Consider the following 20833-nt stretch of genomic DNA (forward strand, 5'->3'; position numbering starts at 1 on the left):
CCCTCTAAAATAAATTGGGTCAACAGGGAAAAAAATATTTTGAATGTTTTTTTCATATTAGTTGTACAATAAACATAGTTCAAAGATTGTCAGTCAAGACTTCTATTGTTACAGTATATAATGAAGCATTGTTCTGCTTGTAATTGGAATGGTCGTGAGTCAGATGTTGGGTGGGAGTGATTGATAACAAGAGGCCAATTAATGAAACTCCAAGACCATATTCAACTGGTTCATCTGAGTAATATCAACAACACAAGAGCGAGTCAAATTGGGAAAAGACTAATTTGAATAGAATAGCTCTGATAAAAAGTATTTCTTTATTCCCTTACCTTACAATGTGTGGGTTGTTAGGCAAAATTATTGTGGAGTGCTTCCTTTATTATAGTTCAAAGATAATATTCACACATAATTTTAAGTTGTTCTTTTATTATTTTATGTTAGGAATTAGTTTACATTTTACATATACAATACCCCCCACAGTGTTAAGAATGAACAAAAGAATCCTGGTAACATAATAATATACAAAAGTATTGCATAAAATATCATGCAGAATAAATGTTACTTTATAGAACTGGGCAGGTTTTCTTAGCACATCAATCTGCCACATATCTGAGATTGGGATCTTCCATTGTTACTGTATTGTGCAAGCTCACAGAACAAATCTATTTTTTTTTTTAAATGTTGTTAGCTTCAGGAAGAACTGTGATACTGCCAGTAGGCAGCAACTTCCCTGTATTTGTGTTCAAAGCGCTCTCAAAGTCACAAGTCATATTGTGTTTCAGAAACTCCTATAGTGTTGCAATTCTAATCAACGTTATATTAACAACAAGTTCTTTCAGCAGACTTCTGTACCACTACAGCTTTCCCCTTCAGCCAATAGTCATGCTTATCATTCTGCAATCCATGAATTCTCTCTGTCTCCATTGAGCCTCTGATAAACCTCAACAGTTTCGCCTTTACCTGCTGCTAACATCATGTTTAACCTTTAGGCATGTTTCTCCATGTCCCTTCCTGGGTGCACATTTTGTTCCTCAGGTCACCATACCTCTACCCACTTGTAACATATCCCGGTCTTGAGGAAGATTCCAGTGATTCCAAAATCTGCAGTTTTTGGGGATTTTCCTACTCTTGTCCTAAGGATGGTAATGCTCTTCACAAAGCTACTGAAGGGTGGATTGTCTGAAATGTCACAAGGCATGTGATTGTACACTCTGGTGTTCCAAAGTTTACTCTTTGGATCCTCAGTACACCTGAATACAGTGCTTCTCAATGCAAACCAACCATTCAGCATTCCCACCTCTTTTCTGTTCAATACTTCAACATTCATTCCATTGTTTCTGCAGTTTCTCCTCTCTGGGCTTTCTACCTTGACTTCATAAATATTGCCTGAACAAGAGTTGATTTATCTGCCTTTCCCTGTCCTCTACTGCTCTTGAAGTAAAGGTATCTAAGCTGCAGACATTTGCTGCTTCACTGTAGGAAGAAGCTGGGCTGGATTATCTCTCCTTTCTAACTCAATCTACCTTATGGGAAAACAGTGAATGCTTAATACTCTGTGTGTTAGCACATCATCTTCAACAACTGTAATAACACCGTGAATGTAATGCTGGGTGTATTATGTTTAGAATTCTTTGGATATCCAATCACAATTAGAAAGGTTTGAATTCTTGAAGTCATTAGCTTGTTAGACCCATCTATAAAAATCCAGATAGAGATGGTGCCAGATTAATAATGTGCTCATGATTGAAACGTATGGAGTTAAGCACCTTAACCTATTCTCACATAATAGTATCATTCATAGGTTCATTGACATTAGGTAGCAAAGGCGAGGCTGTGAAATGAGAAATGCCTCTCGCCTGCCATATATTTCACTCTTAGTCTCTTCCTATCTGAAAGATTCTCAAACAAATCTCCACAATATCCACTTGGTTTTGAATCTTTCTTTATTCATGTAGTGCCTTGCTGGCAGCAAAAAGAAAAAATGTTCAAAATTGTACAAGTTTTAAGAGTCTCCCTGGCAGTGGGGAAAAATTTCCATCTGGAAATTTAGAGATATGGTCAGCTCTCCATTCTAGCACAAAGTTGTGTGTGATTAGGCTAAGCAGTTGTGTTTTCATCTCAATACTGACTCAGTTACGTGATGGAAGTGGAAAGTCCGGTGTGAGATTGATACAACATTACTTTGACCTAGCAGCATACTGATCAAAGAGCTTCATAGTGGAAAAGAGTGTCAATTGCTTAGAAAATATTTAAAAAAAATTGAGAGAGAGTCGGGCAGCAACGAGGAAGTAGAAGTTCATCTATTGGACTGCAATGAGTTCCCAATCCACAAGAAAACTCTAATGGAACTGAACCCATTCCTTGGCACAGCGATCCAGATAACAGGCACTGGATGAAGTGGAAGGCTTATCAGAAACACGTTGGCCAACTGTTGGATAAGGAAAGGCAGATGCCCAAGTACACAGGAACACCTTAATGGAACAGCGATTCAGGAACAGCTTCTTCCCCTCTGCTATCCATTTCCCAAATGGACATTGAACCCATGAACACTACCTCACTTTTTTTAGTATATATTATTTCTGTTTTTGCACGATTTTTAATCTACTCAATATGCATATACTGTAATTTATTTATTTACTTACTTTTTTTTCTACTTCTATCTTATGTATTGCATTGAACTGCTGCTGCTAAGTAACAAATTGATGACACACGCTGGTGATAATAAACCTGATTCCGATTCTGAAAGGCCAAGAACTGGGCAGCGACGTTATTGCTCTGCGAACCAATGTCAGATCAGGCAATAGTAATACATTAAATCAAACTTTTTTGGAATCTTTGGGACAAAATAGGCTTCATATAGATTCTATAACAGTGGAAAGGTTTCCCTTTGCTGTAAGGTTTAGGATGATGTGTGCAGCCAGCGTATCAGGCAGTGCTGGAGTGTACAAGTGTAGGAGGTTTAAAACAGTCGTTCGTCAACTTAAATACAAAACATTTTTCTATCACTTTGCATGCATATTTTCACGTTGAGAAAGGAGACCTCTGTTATCTAAAAGGGAGAGAAACTGACCATGGGATTATCCACAGTTAACGTCTGGATCATCAGCATGTGGGACACTTCATTGTTCCAAACACCAGCACAGCAAAGTTACCTGGGATATTCTGCTGTGTGATCAGAGAGTGGGTGAGGTTCTCAGGGGGAGGAAGGCTGCTGGATTCATGTAGATATAGTCAGTATTAGCATCGTTCTCATTGCTTTAGAAGTTCCCTTTTGCAGTGATGATGTTTCCTTTGTTTTGCAAGCTGTGGGTGTTGTATCGGCGAAGGGAGCCAAATGTGGTTATAGGTTCAGAGAAGTTGCTTGAGGTGGACGGTCTGCAACTGTAATGTAAAGGAAAATGTACAAAAGTCAATATCTATTGATACATAATGTGGAACAGATTAAATGAAGTGAATATGAAACCATCATCTGAGAAAAATAAATTAGGCTAATTTTATCTTTTTTAAATTCTTTCTCAAGATGTTGCACTCCCACCAATATCCCAGATTGCAAATACTTAAACTAAGTAACCGCTTTGTGTGTAGTTGAGTAGCCATGTGTGATCTCAGGCATACATGGCAAGAGATCCTTTGCCCTTCCACTTGAGGGGAAGCGGTGTGACACTTCACAGCAGATTCCATTGTCACCCCAACGTGATGACAGGTGGATTTTGGAAAAGCTTTGCTCTCTAGCACCCAGTTCTGAAGCAGGATCTTCAAACGGAAACGTTAACTCTGTTCCTCTTTCCGCAGATGCTACCTGACCAGCTGAGTCCTTCCAGCATTTTCTGTTTTTAGTTCCAGTCTCTGCCCCTCAGTTTTACGCATGGCAACGCATTAGCTGACTGAGTTTGGAGGGATTTGTGAGGGAACTATGCAGTGAGTAGCTCAACGGTGTCTGTGACAAGGAATTGTACTCAACCTACTGCTGTTAATTGGTTATGTATGTGATACAATCTCAGTGAAAATGGACCTCCAGGGTTGCCTTAAAATCCTTGGGAAATTAAGGCAGGGCACTATTACAAGCAAACACATGAAAAGAATCCTAAGAGCTTGCAAAACTATTGATGTTTATTTGATTTTTCTGAACTATCATTTCTCATCAATTACAAAAATATAGATGTAAGTAGGGAAAAAATGGTTCAGAAGCGTAATACTAGTGAAAATCTGAAGTAATGACCGGGTGTGCTGGAACCACTCAGCCTCACAGGTGCACCAATGGAGAGAGCAACACGCACAAAATGTTGGAGGAACTCAGCAGGCCAGGCAGCATCTACGGAAAAAGAGTAACAGTCGACGTTTCTGGCTGAGACCCTCTGGCAGAACGAAGGATTTCCAGCATCTGCAGATTTTTTCTTGCCAGTGGAGAGTATTGCTTTAGGTCTATAATCTCATGCAAGGCTATCGACACCTAATTGCCCACCATTGAGAACATCTACCATAAACGCCACCTGGGCAGGGCGAAAAGCATTATCAGGGATGCATCTCACCCTAACCATGGACTTTTTACTCTCCTCCCATCCGGTAGGCGCTACAGGAGCCTCCGCTCCCGCACCAGCAGGCACAGGAAGAGCTTCTTCCCTGAGGCTGAACCTCTCATCACAGCGCTAAGCAGTATTGCATCCGTATTTTACCGTCTCAGTACTTCTATATTTGTGTGCTGTAGCACCTTTTTGTTCACAATTATTTTGTAAATAACACTATTCTTTGCATTTCTGGTCAGATGCTAAATGCATTTCATTGGCTTTGTATCTGTACTCGGCACAATGACAATAAAATTGAATCTAATCTAATCTAATCTAATCTAATCTAATGAGAGCTCCGGAGTGGAGAAGCCAGTTTGCAGTTAATTTAGCGTGGGACGGTACAAGGGTGGGAGCACATTGACTAAACTCCTGAAGAAGCTGCCAACACCTGAGGCGAAGGTAATAAAAGCTCCTCCTTTCAGGGGAAGTAGTGAGGTAGGATTGGGTTGGGGAGGGAAGGCAGATTATCTTCTGTAGAAAAGAACCTAATGTTCCCAGAGCCTATAGCTGCCAAAACCTCCCATTTCAAGAGCATGACTGAAGCCCCAGAAAGTTTAACTTACCAAGCCATGGCGAGCAAAGTGATAAACAATAACAGCAGCAAAAACAGCAGGATAGAGAGTATGGTTGTTATGACAACCATGCCTCCACTGCGCCTTGTCGAGGTGTTGAGGTTATTGTAATCCACAGCTGAAGGTAAAAAACAAGACTAAAGTTAAAAAAAAATACTTGGCATCCACTTCCACCTCTCCCACAAATGTCAAACACAAAGCAGAAATAGCAACTGGCTGACGATACAATTAGTTTGAGAAAACAAGAACCTGGCAAGCCCTTGTACAGAAGCTGATGAACCCTTTCTGTTTTTATTCCAAATGTTTCCAGCTTTTTCTTTTTGTATATTTTGCATACAGTGAAGTCAACATCAGACATTTTCCAAACTGATCTCAACTTGCGGCTATAGAGGTTTCATCTAAAATGTCATTTAAAAAGAACAGGGATACTTTTTGAAAGGGAAATACAAGAAGTTTTTCAGGAGAAAGTGAAACTACAAAAGAGTTCCCAGCACTGGAAATCAATGGTTTCTGCATTGGAACTTGTAACAGATCCATGGATAAGAAATGTACCCTGTCAACAAGATTGCTCGGAACTTCTCAGTGTTGTGACTAACTTTCTGCAAGTTTCTACTGACGCCAGCAGGAAAGTGCAGTATTTAGTACAGCTGCTTCACAACTCCGGTGACCCAAGTCTGATTCTAGTCTTTAGGATCTGATTTCACTGGAGAATGTGCATTGTAGATTCGCCAGCATGTTTCCCGGAGAGGGGGAGAGGGGGAGAGTGGGAGAGTGGGAGAGTCTGGGCTTGTTTTGACTGGAGTGAAGGAGGCTGAGAGGTGACCTGGTAGAAGTACATGAGATCAAGAGGGGCAAACATGAGGAAAACTGCAGATGCTGGAAATTCAAGCAACACCCACAAAAATTGCTGGTGAACGCAGCAGGCTAGGCAGCGTCTATAGGAAGAGGTACAGTCGACGTTTTGGGTTGAGACCCTTCGTCAGGACTAACTGAAAGAAGAGGCTGCCCTCCCCCTTTCTTTCTCCCTAGGCCTCCCGTCCCACGATCCTCTCCCTTCTCCAGCCTCATATCCCTTTTGCCAATCAACTTTCCAGCTCTTGGCTCCATCCCTCCCCCTCCTGTCTTCTCCTATCATTTTGGATCTCCCCCTCCCACTTTCAAATCTCTTACTCACTCTTCCTTCAGTTAGTCCTGACGAAAGGTCTTGGCCCGAAACATCGACTGTACCTCTTCCTAGAGATGCTGCCTGGCCTGCTGCGTTCACCAGCAATTTTTGAGATCAAGAGGGGCATGGGGTAGTAAAAATCTTTTTCCCATGGCAGGGGAGTTACAGGTAAGAGAGCACAGGTTTAAGGTGAGAGGAAGGAATTTCAGTGGGGATCTGGTGGGGGCAAGTTTTTTTTTTTTGTTTTTACACAGAGGGTAAATGCTATTTGAAACACGTTCCCAGAGGAGGTGGTGCAATCTGATGCCAAGAGGCTTTTAGAAAGACACTTCAATTGGCAAGGCATAGAAGGATACGGACCTATTCCAGGCAAATGAGAGGATGTGGAAGGGTGTAACAGAGGTAATGGGCTGAAGGATCTGTTTTTGTGCTGTACGGCCCTCTGACGCTGTGACTCCAGTGTTGTCTGCACAGAGGCTGGAGACACACTAAGGGCCTCCCCTGGTTTCTCTGGTGGACAAAAAACTTCCAACAAAGATATTCAACTGCAGAGAATCCGTGAAGTGGACATGACTTATTGTATTTATTAAGATACATTGCGGAATAGGCCCCTCTGTCTCTTAGAGCCGTACCGCATAGCAATCCCCCGATTTAATCCTCGCCTAATCACGGGACAATTAATAATGACCAATTAACCTACCAACCAGTACACTTTTGTGCACAGAGAGAACGTATAAACGCCTTACGGGCAGCGGTGGGAATTGACCCCAGGTTTCCTGTACTGTAACGCGTTCTACTAGCCACAACACCACCGTGTTGCATACGGGTCAATATCAGGGTTTATTTGGGAGCCTCAGTGCCCAAGTGACATATAACTTCTTGACTCCCTATTCCAGCTATACAATCAGTAGTATTGGTGTACAAATATAATCAGTCTCTGCAAGGTCATTAACACTTACCATCCAGGAGCTTGATACTGGCGGACCACTTTGTCATTGCAACAACATTGTCCGTGTTTCTAAATGGATGCCTCAAAATATAACGCACTCTGAAAACAAGAAGAAAAATTAAAAATTAGTATTGAATTTGGCCTCCACATCACAACTTGGTTAATCTAATCAGCTGCAAAGTCTAGGATGCTAATAGTATTCAGTAGGTCAGGCAGCATCTATGGAGAGAGGTTTCCAGTCAAGGATCCTTTTTCAGAATTGGAAAAAAAAAGAGTAGACAAGCTTGTTTAAAGGTACAGAGAGGGTAAGGGCTGGAGGGAGAGAGGGAACGTTTGGAACGAGGTGCAGACCAAAGTTGTCAAGGTGATAATTACTTTTTTTTAAAAAAAAACAGCATTTGGGAGAAAATGAAACCTGAAGTGTAAAATAGAAATGAAGAATTACTGCCACAGGTGTTGAAAAAAAAAAGGGTTTACCTGAAATATTAAGAATGTCAGCTCTTGGACATCTCCTATCTCCCACTGCAGCATGACACCACCACAGAACATCAGGCGATTGACTCCCAGACACCTACCAACCTCATTCCTTCCGAGGATTATCCCTCTACAGTCCCCAGCCTCATGCTATGCATCTGTCTTCTGGCTCTTCCCTGGAATCACAATCAGGATTTTCCTGGTGGACCCATCATTTCATAATGCTCTCACCCATAGAACTTACAGGACTTACTATAATTGTCCTTACATTCACAATGTTTCTGATGCCTACACCATTTCCAGATTCTTGTTCCCAACAGGTTCACTTTACAATCGTACAATCCATCCACACGGTCAACCCCAATCAGATTAGTTCTTCCCTGAACAGAGGCTGAACAAGTCCCCTCCTTCACCTGGTTGAACCTGTACAACCACCTTCAAGTCCACTCACTCCTTCCGATCAAAGGTATAGCTTTGGGCATTCCTATGGACCCAATATATGCCCTTCCCTTTGCTGTATATGTGGAACAGTCCTAGCTTCTGTTTTCATTACCCTCCTTCCTCAGTTGTTCTGGATTATTGATGACTGATTCTTGCAATCATGTAAAATCAAGAATTTAATTTACTTTCCTACTAGTTTCCAACTTGCCCTGACAGTCACAAGATCCATATTTGACTCCTTCCTTCCCGTTCTTGGCATCTCAGAGTCAGGGGAATAGGGTAGCTACCAATATCCACCGTTAATCCACAGCTATCTCAGCACACCTCTCAGCCTACATGCTGTAAGAATGCCATTTTATTCTCCCAACTCCTTCCCACTTTGTACCTGATCCAGTAACCAGTACCTCTGAGATGTCTTCCTTTTCCCTTAACCAGGACCTTTTCCCCCATCACAGTTGAAAGGAATCGCAGAGTACCACCCCTCCCAGCCAAGGTAGGATAGGATTCCCCTCCTCCTCTAGCATGCCACCAGATTTTTGTCTGTAATTTCCACCAGTTTCAAATTGGATTGTGCCACCAAATTCATCTTCCACTCCACTCTTCTCCCCTTTCAGCCTCCACATCTTCCTCCTTCTGCACCTCCTTGGTTCACTCTTCCATCTCCGCCTAGCCCTCACTCTACCCTAGCACTTTCTCAAGCTGCCCCTCTTCCTTCCCCACTTTTGTGAACATAAAACAGTCCTTGCTGGTGAAGCAGCAATTCACTTACACTTCTCCGAATCTTGTGTTCTGCATTCAGTGCTCCTAATATGATCTCCTGTGCACTGGAGAAGCCAAGTGCAGATTGGATGATTGTAGAACATCTCTATTCAATCTGCCAAGTGACCCCAAGCTTCCGGTGTTGGGTCACATTAATTCTCTGTCCCACTCTCGTTCTGTCCTCTCTATCTTAAGCATCCTATATTGCTCCAATGATGCCCAGTATAAACCTATATAAAAGTACCTGATCTTTAACCGGGCGCAGTGAAACCCTTAGACTTAATAGGGAGTTAAACAATTTTAAGTAAGTTCTTCTTTATTTCACATGGTGAGTACATTTTATTTCACCGATTTGCTCCATTTCATGTTGCCTCTGTAACATTTGTTCCACTGTTGGCTTTTAAACTATTGGCTTACAATTAGTCTTCACGCCATCACAGATATCCTCTCTACCCTTGTCCCTCCATTGCTACTTAAAACAAATCTGTTTCCTTACTTTTCCTGTTCTGATGATGGATCCCTGACCAGAAATGTCAACTCAAGTTTCTCTCCTCACTGATGCTGCCAGACCTGCTGAGCATTTCCAGCACACCATGGTTTTGTCTCGGATTTCCAGCATCTGCAGTGCTTTTCCCCAACATAAGTAGGTTCTCTAGCAAGCAGCAGACTTTAACCAGAAACCGCAGGTCCTGAGCTTACAGTGCAATCAGCCCCAGTTGTTTGTTCAATCAGCAACTGTTTGTTTCGGGAGGACATGCAGCTGGAATGTTTCGTGCTGTAGACCCTACAAGGCACTAGAATTGACCACAGAGTTACCTGGCTTCATTGCTGGTAGATGCCAAACACACCTGCACAAAATTGAGACAAGGCACTGAATACTGAACTGTAAAATCCCAATGCATCTTGCCCCTCCTCCCCCAACTTATTTCCCCACTCTCCCCAGACCACCTTCCTGTGACTGCAAGATTTCTCAAGGTTTTGTCAAATGAAATAAACCTCGCCCGTTTTGCTTAGGTTTGTGGTCATCAAAATTACCAAGATCGTTTTAAGTTCAAAGTTGATGCAACACTTTGTCCAATAGCTGAGACCATTTTTTAAATATATCCACTCATGGTATATGGATTTCACCATTAAAATCAGCACTTACTGTGTATCCCTGAATTCCCCTCTTAACTGAATAGCTTGTAACTCTTAAAAGAAATTCCATGATTTTACAGAACTAGTGGATTGCTATAAACACACAGCCAGATCATTTATATTCTTAAGGGAAGAAAAGTTTTTATCCTTAACTAATCTATGGATGTATGTGGTCCTCTCGTATGATAAGATAGACTCTTGATCTCACAATCTACCTCATTATGATCTTTTACCTTACTGTCTACCTGAACTTCAGTTTCTCTGTAATTGCTGCATTTTATTCTGCATTGATTTAACTGTACCACCTCAATGCACTAATGGTTTTAAATTTGTGAGCAGTCCTTACATTCCACAATTCTTATGACCCACACAGCCAACACACTTTTCGTCCCTCTTCCCTCCGGGAGAAGGCTCAGGAGCTTGAAGACTCGTACGGCCAGATTTGGGAACAGCTTCTTTCCAACTCTGATAAGACTGCTGAACGGATCCTGACCTGGATCTGGGCCGAACCCTCCAAATATCCGGACCTGCCTCTCAGTTATTTTGCACTACCTTACTTTCCATTTTTCTGTTTTCTATTTATGATTTATAATTTAAATTTTTAATATTTACTATCGATTTGTAATCCAGGGAGCGGGAAGTGCAGAATCAAATATCACTGATGATTGTACATCCTAGTATCAATTGTTTGGCGACAATAAGTATAAAGTACACTGCACAAGATTTTCACTGTACCTCAATACACGGGACAATAATAAACCAATTCCAATATGGCCTTGGATCACAAGACCATTTCAGATGAAGTTAACAGTCAACCCAGCCAGAAGTTTCATGGTCAACATTGTTCCAGATCAAAAGTCTAGGACCTTGGATTAACCACTATAATGCCAATTACTATCTGCTTCCATGTCCAGCAAATTGTCCTTTTTGAGCCATGTCAAGTTGCAACAGAATAAAGGCCTTTATACTTAGTCTGGTCTATAAAACGACAATTGGTTGATGTTGATGATCACTGCTCTAACTTCCGCTAAGGCCCCACCTCTCCCTCGTACCCCATCTGTTACTTATTTTTATGCACACATTCTTTCTCTCACTCTCCTTTTTCTCCCTCTGTCCCTCTGAATATACCTCTTGCCCATCCTCTGGGTCCTCCCCCCTTGTCTTTCTTCCCAGACCTCCTGTCCCGTGATCCTCTCGTATCCCCTTTTGCCAATCACCTGTCCAGCTCTTGGCTCCATCCCTCCCCTTCCTGTCTTCTCCTATCATTTTGGATCTCCCCCTCCCCCTCCAACTTTCAAATCCCTTACTCACTCTTCCTTCAGTTAGTCCTGACGAAGGGTCTTGGCCTGAAACGTCGACTGTACCTCTTCCTAGAGATGCTGCCTGGCCTGCTGCGTTCACCAGCAACTTTGATGTGTGTTAATTGGTTGATGTACCTCTTTCATGATATATCTTACCTGAAAGTCGAACCAGTAGTTAAGGGCTTGTTGCAGTTGTCAGAAGTACAAGATGTTTCATTTCCAACTCGAATGACGTAGAGCATAGTAGTATTAGACATATCCATAGGACATCGATACTGATCTCTCGCAGTCTTTACAGTCAGGTAAAAACCATTCTTCGCAAAATCTTTGGACATGTAATCAGCAGGATTCACATGTGAATTATTCCTGTCAAAGCCTAAATTCGCTGTGTTTGAGAGTGAACAAAGTTGTCGGTCAGTTCGAGGCTTCTTAAATTCAGGATGCAAGCTATCATCAGAACTGCTGAAATCAACTAGGTGTTATGATATGAAACACTGCTATTCATTACATTCTTCCACTCACAGTAACCATTTGCAATTTATTCCAGGGTCTAGATCAGGGGTTCCCAACCTTCTTTATGCCACGGATGAATACCAATAAGCAAGGGGTCCGTGGATCCCAAGTTGGGAACCCATGGTCTAAATAGAATAGTGAATTAGAAGAAGCTGTGAGTACACATTGAAAAAAAATTAACACTATCAATTGATGTTGATAGTGTTAATGGATTGCCCAATCTATTTTTGGGGGGTTATTTCTAGAGGGGTAGAATTGGAAAACAGGCAGATTCATATTAAATGTTTAGAACCTTCTTTGGATCACATTTGAATGTATTGTGATCAGTTTTAGTCTCCACAAGAAAAACTAGATGGTAAAACTCTGTAGACAGTCTGAGAAGCATTTGTTGGAATGCAACCAGTAGACCTTTGGACCATAAAACAGAGGTTGAATTAGGCTATTTGGCCCATCAAGTCTACATTCTCCTATCTTCTCACTTTAACATTTGACACCCTTCATAATCAAGAACCTATGAACCTATACTTTAAATATACCCGTTGGGTTGACTTGGCCTCCACAGCCATCTGTGGCAATGAATTCCACAGATTCACCAACCTCTAAATAAATTCCTTCTCATCACTGTTCTAAAGGGACATTCTTCTTTTTCTGAGGCTGTGTCCTCTAGTCTTAGACTGCCAGACAAGAGGTAACATCCTTTCCACGTCCACTCTATCTAGGCCTTTCAATATTTGGTAGATTTCAATAAGACCTCACCAATCCACCCCCATTCCTCTAAACTCCAGCAAGTACAGGCCCCGAGCCATCAAATGCTTCCCATATGTTAACCTTTTCATTCCCAGGATCATTCTCCTAAACATCGTCTGGACCTCTACAATGTCAGCAAATATGGGGACCAAAACAGCTCGCAATTCTCCAAATGTAGTCTGACCAATACCTCATAAACCCTCAGCATTACATCCTTGCTTTTATATTCTAGTCCTCTGGAAATGAGAGACGTACTCATTCTCTAGGAAAAGAGAAGAACATCGATGACATAAAAGAGATTTTGAAAATTTTACAATGGATTTGATCAGACAGACAAGTGTTTTCAAATATAGGGGAATCTATAAATATAAGTCAGTAAGAGTTCTGGAAGCACTTCCTTGCCCTCGAGCTGGTTACATTGATTTGTTGAGGTGAATAGTATGGATGAGCTTAGAGGCAAGCTACAAGAGAGAAAGGAACAGTAGAAGATGCAGATAGTGTTTTAGATGAAGTAGACAATATGGTGTCATAAAAATGTTAACTCAATTGAGCTGAATGCTGTGAATTCTATGCAATTCTTGACCTAACTACAAATCTAAGTAGCATAGTTCTATAATCAGGTACAATGGACATGTTATCCAATGGCAAAAATAATACTCACTCTGCAACAAAAATACAATTTCTCCACTGTCCAGTGAACACCAAAGTTAACTTTTAACACCAAACCAACTGTGCATCAAACTGTTTTTCTTATACAGGCTGGAAAATTAGAGCCCTGGCTGCAATTCTCAGCTCTCACTCTGGTGCTGGCTGACTGTCGGATTTACTGGAATCGTGCATTTGAAATTTGTACAACTGGTGAATACTACAGGTGGAAATAACTCAGGTTAAGCAAGCCTTAAACATTCGGGGGATAACTGCAAAATGACATTTCAAGACGGAAATTTTGTGGAGTTGGACTGAGATTCTGGCATCCTTTGATTCTGTAACAGTGAGGATTAAAGTGCGAATCAGAACCCTGTGAACACCTTTCCCAATACCTTGCGAAGCATAGATCCTTAAGGCTAGTAAAGCTTATGAAGAATTTTCATCAGCTGTAAGTAAAAATCTTACAACTAACCAGAATGTATAATCACTTCTAAAGAAAAAAATATAAGGCCTAACAACAAGATACTTACTTATTGCGTTATCGACAACCAACCAAATCTCACAGAAGTTGCAGGAAGGAGCAATTTGATCAAATACACAGAGTGGTTGTTGAAACGCAGCTGTTGTCTGAGTGATTTTTCCTTCCGCGGGAGCTTGCAATAATTCAGGGACATAATCTACCAGCTGTGGAACTGAAATTTTAAAAAGAAACTAATTTAATACTAAATATTCAGATGCATTCTATCAGGCTAAAAGCGGTCAGTGAGTTTTTTAGTCTCAGTCCATCTAAACCAAATTAAAATTCCCAATGGCATATCATCTCAGCAAACGTATTTCCTCTCCAGTGCTATATTTAAATATACCCTTACAGTACATTCTCTGAGAAAGTTGCAGTTGGAAATTTTCAAAGTAACTAATATATTGTAGCAGCGAAAACAGATTTGATTACCCATTTTTCCAAATTAACACCTCAGCATTCCCACCTAGCACATATTTTCCTGTTTCCCTTTTGCTTATCCCTTTCGCTCCTGATGCAGGTCACTCTTGGATAATGAATGGTTCTGTTTTTAAAGATATTCATAAGTGGATGTTGTTCATAGGTCAATATAGTAACCATAACTCTATAACATTGTAATAATTGGCTTCAAATGCACATAAGACAGATAAGAAAGAAGAGTAACCAAACCTGGAAAGAGAGAGGAAATTAATTCTGCTATTCATAGGAGCAAATGCATGTACCTATGTACAGTATTAGTGTTTCCATAGTTCTAAGTTCTAGAATGAAGACACTCACAAACAACAAACCAGACAAACTAGGCAGTTGGTAACACTAAAGTGATCACATAAAAAGCAGTTGATATTAATAAGGAAATTGAAAAGGAGAAGTTGATGGATCTACAAGCCAATAAATGTCCTGCAATGGAAGTCCTTAAAATTTTACAAGTTCTAAAAGATATGGAAGGATAATATTTGTATTGGTTGGTGATTTCCAAAATTCCTCAGATCCTGGAACAGTCCTAGTGGATTGAAAGGTGACAAATGTAACAACACTAATTAGGAAAAGGAGACATAGATCTGAAAGTCGATTAACTTATTGGAAAATTGCTAAAATGTATTATAAAGGGCACTGCAAAGCAATAATATGACAAATTGTGCTGGAGCCAGTTCACACCCTGCATACACCCTTTGCATGAGCCTCATGGTTCATTTAACACTTACAACTGTGGGGCTTCCAAAACTCTCCTGGAATTTCTGCCCTGACCTTCCCACAAAGGTGACGGCTCTGGGAACAGCAACTAAAAAGATTTCACAGTGGTTGCATTAAAATCAAAGAATAACAAGATCTTAGGATCAAGAAGATTCCAACTTCCAAGCAGCAGAAACCAAAATCCCTCCCAGGGGCTTCTTAATGTCAATGGCCATTCCATCATTTCTTAATGTCTCTAATGATGAGACACATTTAGGAAAAAAGGAAGAACATGTAAATAATCTTAAAAAGAGATAACAAAACAAGTTTGAACACTAATAAGCTCGCAAAATTGCATTAAACATGTAAAGTATTTAAAGGCACTATTAATAACTTAAATACAATTTAAAGAAAACTATACAAATGAATGGAGCAGCACCAGATCTACCAGTTATTCTTGATTTAAGATAAAGGGCAGATACAAAGTGACCTTGTTCCTCAGTTGAGATCACTAGGACATGTACCTGGATTCATTACACAGGTGGGAAGCTCTGCAACCTTTCAGCTCACATATTCAGCTAATCCCCTGAGTACATTATCCATTATGATAAGGCAGAGTCATAATGGTTTTATGAAAACGAATTGAATTTTCTAAGGATGTAATCAGAAATGTAGATAAAATAAAAGCAAATAGTTAATGTGACATATTTGATCAGAACTAGCCGTCAGAAGACCATGAGGGAGTTTTTTTTGGGGGGAGAGGGTGACTTAGTTCCTGCAGCTTAAGGTTTGGAAGATGTTGCTGCACAAAATAAAAGCTCAGAATATGGGAATACCACATTAGTATTTACAAAGCAGGAAAAAAAAGCAAATGTACGAATAAATGTGTCTTTTTGAGATTAGTGGGCAGGGATGGTAAACGACCAGTGTTGTGTCCTCAGCTATTCAAAACGTATGATCTTGAATGTTTGTGGATGTCACATTCAAACTGCTTGGCAGCTTTGTCAGATGATTCAGCCTAGGGGTCTGGATTAACCCACTTTCTGTGGGATTCAGGCATAGAACGCCCTGAATTGCCAGACAGATTGGAGCCAGCTGTGGGGTCATTTTGCCACGGAAGCCTCACTCAGGGGTTGGGAGAAGGTTTGCTAAGCAGAAGGGAGGTGACCATGGAAGGCTCATTGGAATTCCGTAACTACTACGGGGGTGGCTTCAGCAATGTAAAATGGAAACAAATTCTTGTACAATAACACATGTAGAGCAGGAATCCTTAGCTCTTCTACAAGGCTGCAGAACCTTTCACACTTGCCAAGAAAATTGGTTCACTTCCCTTGCTCAGCTCTCCCAACACAGCCCTTCCTCAATCCAATATTGAGTTTTATGACAATTTGGATTATATGACAATTCTTGAATGGGGTTTGAACCCAAGGCTTAAAAGAAGAGGCCTTACCAACTTGCCATTGTTGATTCAGCAGCAGATAGCAGAGGGGGGAACACATTCGCTCAGTGGCCATTTTATCTGGTCTCTCCTGTACCTAATAAAATGGCTGCTGGGTGTATGCTCCTGGTCTTCTGCTGCTGTTTGGGAACGTCCACTTCAAGGTTCAATGTGTTGCAAACTCAGAGATTCCCTTCTGCACGCACACTTATAATGTGTGGTTATTGAGTTGCTGCCACCTTCCTGTCAGCTTGAGCCATTTTTCCCTGATCCCTCTCACTAACAAGGTGTTTTCACCCACAGGATTGCCGTTCAATGAATTTTTTTAAAATTGTTTTTTTGCACCATTCTCTATAAACGCTATAGACTGTTGCGTGTGAAAATCCCAGGAGATCAGAAATCTCTGAGATACTCAAACCTCCCCCATCCGGCACCAGCAATCATTCCATGGTCAATGTCACTTGGATCACATTTTGGTCTGAATAACTACTGAACCTCTTGGCCTGTAGTTGATGCATTGAGTAGCTGTAACACGACTGGCTGATCAGATATTTGCATTAACAAGCAGGTGTACAGGTGAAGAAAGTGGCCCGAGTGCACAGTGCTCCAGAGGTGCGATCACTCATAGATGATACCCACCCAAAGCTCCATTACTCTCTCAGCTGAAAACCACTTTGATAAAGAGCAGAGGGATTGTCTGATCAACACTTACCCCACAACCAGGTGGGCTGAAACAAATTGTCTGTTCATTAATCCACATTGTTTATGGGGCCTTCAATAGCACTTTGAGATGTATTATAGCTCTGAAAGGCACGATACAATGAATCCACACATGGAGAAAAACGAAAATGGGAAACCATAGATAAGGAAGAAATATGGAGTTCATTAGAGCTGTGGCTACCAAAATCTGTACTATAACAACTGTAGTACATTTCCTCACGCTTGAGTTCAATAAGGGAAATAAACATGTATGGTTTGTCTGGTTTTGGTCAACCATAAACAATTCACTATCTACAATGGCCCAATGGTTAAATTCCTAGTTGATGGATGCAGACTATCTCCCAATCTCATAAGAATTTAGGCTTCAATTGGTTACTAAATTCTGCAGCTGTAAATACTGCCAGATGTCATAAGGAATGATAATTGCTCATCAACACCAAAACCCTTTGCCTCTGACCACAAGTACCCTGCTCACACAAGCTGCAAACCAGTTCTGAGGGTTTGTCAGCACTGCCGCCATACATGTTCCCCTTTAGTTCACGACTTTCTTCCAAGATCGAGTAAGAGCTAGTAATAAAAGAGCCAAAGTCATGAAGGTAACTGCCTTGAAGGTCACTCAAACATATTTATCCAAGGGATTTTACAACTGCCCATCACTTTTCAAACTCTCTCCTGACTGATTCAGGAGTTCAAACTTCTACTACCTCACCCAAAATCTACTCCCAATACCAATCACACTTCACAGCGTTACAATCCTAAGGCATGAATTCGTTTGCTGCCCCCCAGCACTATCTCATCAATCCTGTTGCAAAATGAACTTGACTTTGAATCACAACATTCTTTCTTTATAGTCATGGTTTCAGCTGAAATATTGCTCTGATTTCACCTCTTCTGCTGCAGAACCTTACACAATACCATCAGAACACGCTGGAGGAACTCAGCAGGTCAGGCAGCATCCGTGGAAATGAGCAGTCAACGTTTCAGGCCGAAGCCCTTTGTCCTGATGAAGGGTTCCAGCCCGAAACGTTGACCGATCGTTTCCACGGATGCTGCCCGACCTGCTGAGTTCCTCCAGCATGTTGTGAGTGTTGCTTTGACCCCAGCATCTGCAGAGTATTTTGTGTTTACAATACCACCAGTTTAGCTCTCATTCACTCTCCTTCAATGTTCCATTTTCCCTCACTTAATGTTCAAAGTAAATTTTGTAATCAGAGTGCACATGTGACATTACATACAACCCTGAAATTCTTTTTCCTGCGGGCATACTCTGCAAATCTATAGAATAGTAACTCTAACTGGATCAATAAAAGATCAGAAGACAAGTCAATTATAAAGAATTGGCCACTTTCTTCACCTGTACTGTGAGGAAGTGGAACATGAGGTCTGGCACGGTGGAATCTAGGAAGCTAACTTGTTTGGTGTCAATAGAGGATGTTCTTAGGCTAGGGGCTGGCTGAGTTAATAATATTTGATATCAGAGATCTATAATTCCTCAAGTAAAAAGAGAAAACGTAGACTGGGAGCTCTTCCACCTCTCCACAGATGTTGCTGAGAGTTTCTGGCATTTTATATTTTATTTCAACAATTTCTGTTTCATTTTGCCTCCACGATTCCTCGCACCGATACCGTGGTCAGCCACCGGAAAGTTCTTTACACCGAACTTTTACTGTAACCAGTCTGCCGGCCGGTCAGGGAAGGTAAATTACGAAGCTAGAACAGTCCTTTGTTCTGCACTGAGCGTTACAAATCAAGTCGGCAGCTGACCACGCCTGTCTCCGATTCACTCGGAAGGACTTAAAGTCATGGAAAGCAGAACATTTATTTCAATTATACTAAAGTTGCAATTATAAATATGCCCTTACACAGCACCGCAGCTAAACCCTGCTGGCTAACATCCACAAAATACAACAGATATAACAATAATATCACAAGTAAACGAGTGGACGCGAACCAATCTGGAAATTCTAATCGGGAAACGTCAACCCCGTACTTCCCCATGCACCTGCACCGATAATGTGGAAACTTCAGATTTGAAACATTTAAAAAAAATCCCTGAAAACAATTTGCCAACTTGTGCAACTTTCTGGAAAAGTTCTCTCCTTTAGTTAGCAGCAGAAATCTACACTGCAATTACAGCAATCTAGGAACCAGTGCAAAACGGAATTCCCCAAGTATTTTTGATGTCTGTCGGCACCCCGGGTAACAGCGAGTGGCTAAGCCTGGCCATTCGTTGGAAATGAGCCTTAAAATGGAATCGCTGTAGGAAAGAAAAACACTTTATTTACCTCCATATCCAGCACCACACATAGCACAGAGAAACACCAAGTATGTAAGCGACTTCATCATTGGCTGGGGACCTGAGTCCTTTACTGGTCGGGATGCTTGCTGGGCTCACCGTTGCTCGGGTAATCCTTTCTGCCCCTGTGCGGTTTGAACAGATACTTTTCACTCTGGAAATTGTGGCCGAACGAGTTTATGAGTAGCGTCTTCCGAAAGGCGTGGTAGGTCTAACAACAATTAACCTAAACAAAAGCCATACCTACGTCAGTCCGGACCCGAGCAACGCAAAGTTCAGGGTTTGGTGTCTTTATTTATGGTTCGCCGTATCTATGCTTCACGCTGTTGTAATTGATAGTTATCAGTTATCTTAAAAAGTTGATTGAATCACGTCTGCCCTTAGCCAGAAGCAAAATGCCACCAAAGATGTTGAAAATCTGGAATAGGAAGTGCAAAAGGTGTTTACCAGCTATCCTTCACAGCCACTGCCTACTCTGCTCCTTCCAATAGTTTTTTTTTCATTTGTAAGGTACTGCCTGGTCAGTAGCTACATAAAGATCTAACTGTATTGAATAAATAAGGCATAATCTGGCTGCCATCTTTCTTCAAGGACAGGATGGAGAGATTGGGAGCCACCAGAACCCTACCTACCAGGCTGATTAGTCTACTTGCTAGTTTCAATCCATCACACTACCAGAATGGCCATCCTTTCAAAATGAAAGGGGCATTTTCAACCCATTGGGGTAGTCATCAATTCATATAGAATGGGGCAGTCTGACACGTCCGTCCCTATTAATCCCACCTTCCAACACTAAGCCAAAGGCATTCAATGCCTGAGCAACGCAAATGCTCATCTAGGCACCTCTTCAGTGCAGTCAGTGACTCTGCTTCCATTAGTGACCCTAGCAATGGACTCCAGGCACTCACCTGTATCTGGGTGAGAAAGGTCCCAGTCAGATCCCCTCCTCTGTTTTGCCCTCAGTCTATGTCCTCTACCTTCCTTTTCCTCTGATAAGGGTGAAAGAGTCCTGCATCTACCCCAGCTACATCCCTCATAGTATATAGTTCAGCCAAGTCCCCCGTTAACCTCCTTCACTCCATGGGGCACAGACCTAGTTTAATCAGTATTTCCTCATAACTAAAATGCTCTGTCTGAGACCACACCTTGGTGGATCTCCTTTGCTCCTTCTCCAGTGCTGTTATATTGTTGCTGGTTTACACAGAACATAGAATAGTGATCAGAGCTACATACAGTCCTCTAGCGGAGACATGCCCAAGTGTTTTATAACCTCATTGCTCTTGTATTTGATGCTCAATCTAATGAAGGTCAGGATCCCAAATACCTTCTCATCCTGTATACTCATGTGTCCTGATGAAGGGTCTTGGCCCGAAATGTTGACTGTACTCTTTTCCACAGATGCTGCCTGGCCAGCTGAGTTC

General features: G+C 41.5%; 1 protein-coding gene across 1 annotated transcript; it reads right to left on the bottom strand.

The window, feature by feature from the left end:
• Positions 1-425: 425 nt before the first annotated feature.
• upk3b (uroplakin 3b) lies at positions 426-19574 on the bottom strand. The gene is made up of 6 exons (XM_072242874.1): positions 19402-19574; positions 13802-13963; positions 11520-11748; positions 7262-7350; positions 5129-5255; positions 426-3381 (listed from the first exon to the last, which is right to left on the bottom strand). The coding sequence occupies exons 1-6, from the start codon at positions 19460-19462 to the stop codon at positions 3258-3260; spliced, it is 792 nt and encodes a 263-aa protein (XP_072098975.1). The 5' UTR covers positions 19463-19574; the 3' UTR covers positions 426-3257.
• Between the last annotated feature and the right edge of the window lie 1259 nt (positions 19575-20833).

This window comes from Mobula birostris, chromosome 25, assembly GCF_030028105.1.
Source record: "Mobula birostris isolate sMobBir1 chromosome 25, sMobBir1.hap1, whole genome shotgun sequence".
Lineage (NCBI taxonomy): Eukaryota > Metazoa > Chordata > Chondrichthyes > Myliobatiformes > Myliobatidae > Mobula > Mobula birostris.

Bases quoted from the DNA above. Each gene is read 5' to 3' on its own strand.
- upk3b (XM_072242874.1), bottom strand. From the start codon at position 19,462: ATGATGAAGTCGCTTACATACTTGGTGTTTCTCTGTGCTATGTGTGGT. The intron at 7,351-11,519 runs GTAAGATATATC...TCTTGTTTTCAG, and splicing joins ACTACTGGTTCGACTTTCAG to AGTGCGTTATATTTTGAGGC. The intron at 5,256-7,261 runs GTAAGTGTTAAT...TTTTACCTTCAG, and splicing joins CAGTATCAAGCTCCTGGATG to CTGTGGATTACAATAACCTC.